The sequence below is a fragment of the Lactuca virosa genome, chromosome 4, assembly GCF_052849685.1.
Source record: "Lactuca virosa cultivar CGN04683 chromosome 4, Lactuca_virosa_CGN04683_v6, whole genome shotgun sequence".
In the NCBI taxonomy this organism is placed as follows: domain Eukaryota; kingdom Viridiplantae; phylum Streptophyta; class Magnoliopsida; order Asterales; family Asteraceae; genus Lactuca; species Lactuca virosa.
The window spans coordinates 423,079,000-423,087,884 of record NC_136429.1 but is presented as its reverse complement, the minus strand read 5'-3'; the positions used below and the strand labels follow the sequence as shown (position 1 = coordinate 423,087,884).

Here is an 8,885-nt window from a genome sequence, read left to right as displayed (position 1 = left end):
TGGTCAACCGAGTTGACTATGGCCGATCCCTTTCCATTGGGAAGAGAAAGCTTTTCTGGATATTCAATGTTACCATTGTCAATGTCCATGGTAGTCTAGGAAGTTGACCTTCTAATCAAATTTTCTCTACCAGTGCTTCAAACCATTGCTGATTCAGTAGCGCAAAGCAAATATATAAGATCATTAAGGGTCATGTCATAGTCTGTTTCATAGTAGTCCCAAGGAACTAACTATGTGACTTAGAAAGTGATTGAACATCCGACTTTCTTAAGACTTTGACACCCAACTCTCCCGGCCTGTCAATATGTGACTTCATCTCCAAGATGTGAGCACACATAGACCTTGCTTGCCAATAGGGCTTAAGTGACCTTGAACTTGTGGGTTTGGGAGAATAATTGGAGGAGGTGGAGGAAGTGAAGTTCCAAGAGATTTGGGAAGATCATTTTTGTCTGAGCTAGACATCTTTTGGGAGATATTCAAGATAGTTGATTTAAAGTCCTTAATATAACACCCAATATGAAATATTAAGGCTAGGACCCAACACAATATTTTATAACTTGGAAGAGGGATGCCGTATTCCAAGCTATAGAATATTTGAAGGTAGGTGAATGACAATTCACCAATTTCCACCATGAAAAACAAAATAATTTATTAGGTTTTAATTGGATTTGAAACTCGTAGATCTTTTGAGATTCATTGAACTTTTCAATGACATGTTTCAATCTCGAGTGTGCCCTTCAGGTTTTGTGACTGGGATGCCGAAGATCACAAAACAAGGTGTGAAGTAACCATGCAAATTACTTGGTACTCTTAAATGTTTATCACCCAACCGATGTGCCGGTAAACCACACACGCTCCACCGGCCTATGATAAACTTTAAGAAACCCTTTGCCTACCTTGTTAAATCAAGCTAGTGTGTCGGTTAACCACACGCGCTCCACTAACCGACTTAAGCAAAGTGCAAAGTATAATTTCATGGGTTAGCACCTTATTCACATTTTCCTAAGTAACTAAGATTAGGAATTTATAAAAGGTTTAGTTACTTAGTATTTATCATTAATACTTTTAATGAAGGAAGAATTATAGTCTTTGTCCTACCTGTTCGGCTAACGACCCTCCACCAGTCAAGGAAGTGGTGGGTGAGAGTGGACACCCATTAAACTGCCATTTTATAGGCAGTAACCTTATACCCCCCTTTATAGACCGGCTTCGTGAATGAGGCCTACTAACGGTAAGACTGACTTGCTCTTATATATATATATATATATATATATATATATATATATATATATATATATATATATATATATATATATTATTAACTTATAATATTATAAAGTATAAGGGTTGAATTTTAACTTTAAAATCCTAAGGGCTTAATTTGGAATTAAAGTATTCATGAAAGAAAACTTTTCAAATCCCAAAACTTGAGGGCAAGTTTTGAATTATTCAAAAACTTTTCAATTCCATAACTTATGTGTTTAAAGTAGTTTTAATTTAAAAAACTCTTCAAGTTCCATAACTTGAGGACACGTTATGGAAGACTTTAAACCATTAAAGAATGTGACTTTTCTTTATTCATAACCTATGGAAATATTTATGAGTTTTATGAATCTTAAATGTGACTTTTCATCTAACTTGAGGACAAGTTACAAAAAAAACACATTTTAGAATCAACTCTTAGATTAATTTGGATTGAAAACAACAAGTTCACATAACATTCCTATTAATCTAAGCAACTCATAAGAACAAGATAATTCATTCAAACATTTTTCATGTAATTAGCCTAATCATTAAACTAATACAAAACATGAATCTATTGATAATTATCTTTGAAATTGGATTAGCATGAACATTACCACATCAAAAACAGGTTTATAGGTTCAAAAACAACTTATGGTAATGTTTCTAGTCCATTTCCAGCCAAAACAGTCGAAGATATGCTGTCTGGGGGTCCAACTCGTCGAGTGCACGAACCAACTCGGCGAGTTGGATGAATTTAGCCTTGGACTAGTCGAGTCCCTTTATGGACTCGGCGAGTCTGCTGTTCAGACAGCAACAAACTTCGATTTTTCAGTAATTTTAGCAAGTATAACAAGAAAACAAGCCTAGGCTCTGATACCACTGTTGAGTTTTTGAGCATTCTAACACTCCTAAGTGTACATGCAACCCTAAATACCCTGGATCTATGTTTTCTCTATTATACATGCAAATATGATTATTCCAAGGTATTACCCTATCCAGCATACAATCTTTGATACTTGGGTAATAAAACAAGTTAGAAGACATACCTTTTCATGTAGCTTGATTCCTTGATGCTTAAGAGCCGAGTGCCCCAAGTGTGACACCTCAAATGGTTCACACAACACCATGAACATTTGGAATAACTAGAGCATAAAGGATACTTGGTTCTCTCCTTATGAAATTCGGCTTGCCCTCCTCACTATCAATTAGTGTTCATTTTAGCACACATTTCATGAACTATAGGACTCTTTATATAGTGTGGAGGATTAGGGTTAAACCCTAATATCCATGACCTTTCATTTCCATAGGATCCATAGGTTAAACAATCCATGGACTATCCATGAAAGCTTAGCCCAACCTAAATGATCTTGGCCCACTACACATATATATCTAAGAGTCCATATTTAATTAGTTCCTTTTGATCACTTAATTAATTATAAATTAATCCTTGATCAACACTAATTAAATAATATGATTATATATTAATATATTAGAACTTATAATATATTAATATAAATCACTAGTATCCCTTTTTTTACTCATCTTGTCTATCCAATTGTCCCGATGCCATGCAACCCAAATGGACCATGCCGAGTCGGGTCAAGTACATACCAATTATAGTTATGGACTTAGACATTAATCCAACAAAGCTATGATGACCGGCGTCGATTGGATCTTGAGTTCCAATTGGGAGACTTCGTCTTGATGAAAGTATCACCATAGAAGGGTGTTATTCGGTTCCGGAAGAGGGGCAAGTTAGGGCCCCAATATATCGGCCGGTTCAGGATTTCGGCTCGGGTGGGCAAGGTGGCTTACCGTTTGGATCTGTCGGACGAGCTTAGCCAAATTCACAACACCTTCCATGTGTCTCAGCTTCGGAAGTGTGTCACAAACAAAGCTACGGTTATATCTCTAGATGACATTCAGGGGCATGAGAGCCTGAACTACATTGAGTGGCCTGTGGCAGTTTTAGATAGGAAAGTCAAGGCCATTCGTAATAAAGAGGTGAAGCTAGAGAAGGTGCAACGGCAGCACTGAAGGGGCTTAGAATGGACATGGGAGCCGGAGGATGAGATGCGAGAGCACTACCCGTAATTGTTCGCATCAGCAAACTTCGAGGACGAATTCTAGTTCAAGTGGGGGAGATTTGTAACACTCATTTCAGGTATCTATTTCTTTTTAGAATTTTAGGGTTTTTGAATGGAACTCGACGAGTTGGGGAGCTCCAACTCGTCGAGTAGAGATCATTGTGGAATGCGGGATTTAGGGCCTACTCAACGAGTTGGAAGGCCCAACTCGACGAGTAGGCGCTGTAAAGGAAAACCTAAATTTTAGGGTTTGCACCCTATATAATCTCCTTAAAACCATAAGGATGACCTTCCATCAGCCTCCAAACCCTAAGAACGTCAGTGCTAAACCCTAATCTCCATTTTCCCTCATATTGTGAGCTAGAGTGATTTTTGGAGCTTAAGAAGAAGAAGATAGTGAGAAGAAAGAGGAGATCCAGCAAACAAAGCCCTCACTGTTGAGCTTGACCATCTTGTGGACTATTGTAAGCGCTCAAGATTTGATTTTTATCTTAGAGTATGACTAGATCTTGAGTTTACTCTTCATTTCCTATCATTCATGTCGATTGCATGCATGGGGTTCATAAAGTTTGAAACTTTATGAATCTCCAGGGCAAAATGGTCCCATGGTGGGCTAGATCTAGCTTTTGGTCAAGCATGGATGCCATGCATGGATTTTAGGGTATATTTTTCCTCTTTGGCCATTTTGACTTCAAGGCATGCAGTGGACATGCATGTCCATAAAGTCTCCATCTTTGGAATGTTTTGAGGATTAGAACCTCTTCTGGAAAGGAGGGATTCCAGATCCCTAGAGTCTTGAACCACATGGCTAAGCTTTTGGAGCTTTCCAACCTTTGTTAAGGGCTTTAGAGCATTCAGAATGGTTCTAGAGGATAAAGTTGGAAAATTTATCCTTTTAGACACCTTTAGGATTCAGATCTAAGCCCTAGAGTCCCTGCAATCAATGTATCATCCGAATAAGCAAACAGGGGGAAAACTCGACGAGTTGCCCTGACAACTCGACGAGTTGGATCGGGTTTCCTCGTCCATTGGATATTGAGTGAACTCGCCGAGTTGATGAGACAACTCGGCGAGTTGGCTAGGGTTGTCCCGGTTATCTGGACTCTGAAGGAACTCGACGAGTTGCTAGATGCACTCGACGAGTTGGGGTCAACATGGACTGTTGACCTTGACTTTGACCAAGTTTGACCTTAAGGGTATTTTTGGTATTTTGGGATTGTGATAAGACCAATCACATGATGATTGTAGGAAGTTGAGTTAGAGCTGTGCATTGGGACTTATCTGATCTTATCTCATAAGTTCAGCATTTTTGAGAGGTGGGTCTCCTCACTATAATAATGGGTCGAAGGCACCAAGGTCGCCCCATTTTGTGATATGTGGTACACTAGTTGATGTAGTGATATGTGGTATGTTAGTTGGTTATATGCTAAGTGGTATGCTAGCTATATATGTGATACTTGCATGGAAGACCATGGGGGGAGCCCAGGACGCTTGGATGTAAGACCATGTGGGGGAGCCCATGGCTTTTCTAGTAAATACCATGGGGGGAGCTCATGGCACTTGAATGTAAGACCATGTGGGGGAGTCCATGGCATCCTGGAGTAAGACCCTGGGAGGAGCCCATGGCATCCTTATATGTTTGTATGCATGGCTTATATGGTTTATGTAGCTTATATAGCTAATATGGATTATGTGATTATGTGGATTGTATGGGGTATGCTCTGGGGAACTCACTAAGAATTAGCTTACAGCTTGTTGATTTGTTTCATGTACTTCTGAGCCTAAGGGCAAGGACAAGGCTTGATGGCGCGACATGCACCCTCTCAGGCGTTTTTATGGGACACTCTGATATTTAAAATAAAATTGTTGATGTTATGAATTTGAAAACAGTTGTTCTTGAGATTTTGTGATTTATTGGAAATGTTTTGATTATTAAAAAATGAAAAAAAAATCTTTTGAAAAATTGGGTCGTTACAAGTGATCCTTAATTAAGCCACAAAGTAGCCCAATCCTCAGCCAAAGGAAGTGATGTTTGAAGCAGAAAAAGTTGTCGCCCAGTTCTCACAACATGACAAGCTCCCTGTCACATCATGGCCTCAACAAAATCAAACAATTGTTTCTTCGGTTAAGCCCTATAAACCACCCTTACCTTATCCTTCTCGAGCCAGGCAACATTCACTAGAACAAGGGCATAGAAAATTCATTGACCAAGTGAAGGGTATTCCAGTTAACATCCCATTCATTGAATCCATTGACAAGATGCCCGAATATTCCAAATTTCCTCAAGATCTTATCGACACTCGTCAACAATTAGAATTGTACAAGGTTGTGCTTGTTCAACAGTTGTAATGGAGGGAATACCAACAAATATGGGAGATCCAAGACGCCTCATTTTGCCATGTGAGTTTGGAAATGCCACGAAGACTTTTGCTTTAGCCGACTCTGGAGCTAGCATCAATTTGATGACATATTCTTTCTACCAAAAGGTTGACCTTACAGAATTGAAGAACACAAGAATGGCCATCCATATGGCAAGTCGTTCGGTTACTTATCCTCGGGGCATAATTGAAGATGTATTGGTAAAAATTGGGAAATTCGTTTTTCCAATTGATTTTGTTGTCTTAGATATGAAAGAGGATGAAGAAGTACCTATTATTCTTGGACGCCCATTACTCAATACCGCAAGATTCCTAGTAGACATTTGAGAATCTAAGCTCACACTACGAGTGGGAACGGAAGAGATCACATTCCGAGTTAATGAAAGGTCCAAGAATCCGAAAGCTAAGAATGAAGTATTTCTCATGAACGGGGTAAATGAAGAAGATAATGAGCTAGAACAATTGGAAAAGGAATGGAAGAAGACTTACAAGTTTGGGGAAGACAAAAGTATAAGAATAGATCAAGCTTACCAGGCCAAGGGCCTCCACTCAAATGGTTTTTGATGTTTTTGCCTTTACTACACCAAACGCTCAAGTGAAAGAGGAAAATGAAGATGAAGAACTTGATCCAAGTAATAAAAAGGAGCATCAAGATGGCTACGAGACCACACTTGACAAAATATAAGTAGACATGAAGGAACCCGAGAAGAGCACGGTGACAGAAAAATCTCGAGAAGTCAAGCACAAATAAGACTCAATTGATAACCCAAAGAAGAAGGAAAATTTAAAGAAAGCTTACAGAAGACGGGTTACAGTTTACAAGAGCCTTGAGATGAAGGAGAACAGGGAGATTTTGCTCCCAACTGGCACAACCTAGAGCGAGAAGGAATCTGACTCACGACTCCATCAAAAGAAGCGCTTCTCGGGAGGCAACCCGAGTTTGGTTTGCATTTTTTCCCCTTTTTCTTTTTAGTTTTATTGTTTTTGTTTACTTCTTAGGATTATTCATTCATTCTTATTTTGTTTTCTATCAAGTGTGGGATCACAAGAGTGAGTGGTGAAACCCTTTGCACTATTTTGGATCGATTTTGCATAAATCATGGACGAATTATGAATTGTTGTTGCACTAAACTCACGACTTGAGAACTGGAACCATATAATCATTTTGGTTTTCTTTTATGTTTAATTGGTGGATTTATTTTACTGTTTTTGCAGAATTCATGGGTCCAGGGAAAGGTACTCAATAGGCCCAAGGAGACTTATCCAACCTCCACCCATTTTACCAATTTCCAAACAACCTTTTGCATGATATCTTGAACAACTACACTAATCGATTGGGGTGGTTACACAACAGAGAATATGCTATTTCACCAACCATCGATTGGGCTAGGTTGAATGAAATTGGAATTTTGGAAAGACTTAAGCTATATCTTACAAAGCTATATGTAAGGAATGTAATTTCACTTACTTGCAATGGTTGGAGGAACCCGTTTTCCATCAAAGAACCTGTTTACAAGGAGCTTTGTGTTGAATTCTTCTCTACGATGTCTTTTGAGGAAAGTATAGCGGATCCTTAATATGCGAGAACACTAGTGTTTCGGCTTGGCGATCAGTATTGGGAGTGCATTTTGGTTGAGTTGGCATGGAGGATGGGTTTATATGAGTAATATGAAGCCTTGTCACCTCAATTTGATATATTTTTACAGGCTGCGGCATGAGATTATTCTGAGGGGGTCAATAATTATGGGTTTTGGACTACAATTAAAAATGGTACCTTCAACTTGGGGATATCTCAATAGAGTCACGAATAGTCTCCAATTCACTGCCTTATCCACCGGCTTGTTATGTTTTCTATTAATCATAAAAAGCATAGGGATAAGGCTACTAGCCTTAATTTGTTTTATCTTTGGAGCATCTTAGCACCAGGTGTTTTCTGAAACATCCCCTACTTTCTACCTAAATATTTGGGGGAGAAAGTGGTTAGTTCTAGAAGAAGAAGCCTAATTGCTAGTGGGCATTTTGTGACCCGCTTGGCAAAATCATATGGTGTATTTGTTCTAGGTATGGTTTTAGAACATAAAATATCATTCTAAGACTCTTGAAAGACATAAGAAGATTAGAGATCGAGAGATTAAGATATTGTAACAAGATTTCACATCATTCATTCGGTTTGTTTAGATTTTATAGTGCCCAGCTTAGTTTCATATTTGTTTATGTGTTTCTTTTTTGCAATTATGAGCTAAATCAGTAGACTTTCATTTAGCAATGATAAACCCTAATATTATGTGTTAGTTTCTACTTTTCATGGTTTATGAAGTTGGTTTAATTTGTGTTTGATATATCAAAGCCTAGCATGTTATTAGTTTCAATCTTTGTTGCTTGCATCTTCAGGTTACGTGTAATTGAATGATCACTTTAATTGCATGAAATTGTTTACCTATTTGTTTATGAATCTTAAATTGCTAGAGCTAGTGATGGACCAAATCCTAGAATAGGTAAAAAAAGGTAATGAATTTAACTATACTAAAGAACATAATTTGATCATAATTGTGTTTGGTTATTTATCAAGACCATAGATAATTAATCTTAGGTATATCTTACATAGCCCAAGAAATTTAATAATCAATTTAGTGTCCACTCATATAATACCATTGCATAGTAGTTCATGAATTGGTGAAAATATTAGGAGATCAGACCAAGACTTCTAATAACTTTTATATTGGTAACCAACTGAAATTAATCCATGTCTTGAAACTAACCATAGGAAAAAGGGTGATTCAAAGCTAAACGGAAATGACTTTAATTCTCTTGGTTACAATTGTCTTTAGTTAGTTGTATGTTGGTGGTTGTGGAGGCCAAAAAAATTAATAACCCTAAATCTTGCACACAAAATAGTGTATAAAGGTAAAGGGATCGTATCCAAAAAAAAAATTAAATCTTTATGATTGTTTTGAGAAAACAAAAATTATGCTTGAATGTAGAAATTACAAATAAGTAAGTAAATGATTTGATTTAAAATCAATGAAGGGAAGTTGGTTGATTTTGGAATACACCACATGGATATCTTAGTTAACTTATCATTAGACAAAATGGAATAACATTTGTGATTTAATTTAACTTGGCTATAGCAATTCATAAGCACAAATCACCTCAACTCTTCTTTGTTATTAAAATG

General features: G+C 37.6%; 1 protein-coding gene across 1 annotated transcript; it reads left to right on the top strand.

Moving 5' to 3' along the window:
• The first annotated feature begins 5,680 nt into the window (after nt 1-5,680).
• Nucleotides 5,681-6,037, top strand: LOC145106580 (uncharacterized). The gene has a single exon (XM_079043544.1). The coding sequence runs from the start codon at nt 5,681-5,683 to the stop codon at nt 6,035-6,037; it is 357 nt and encodes a 118-aa protein (XP_078899670.1).
• The last annotated feature ends 2,848 nt before the right edge of the window (nt 6,038-8,885 follow it).

Bases quoted from the DNA above. Each gene is read 5' to 3' on its own strand.
- LOC145106580 (XM_079043544.1), top strand. From the start codon at position 5,681: ATGGAGGGAATACCAACAAATATGGGAGATCCAAGACGCCTCATTTTG.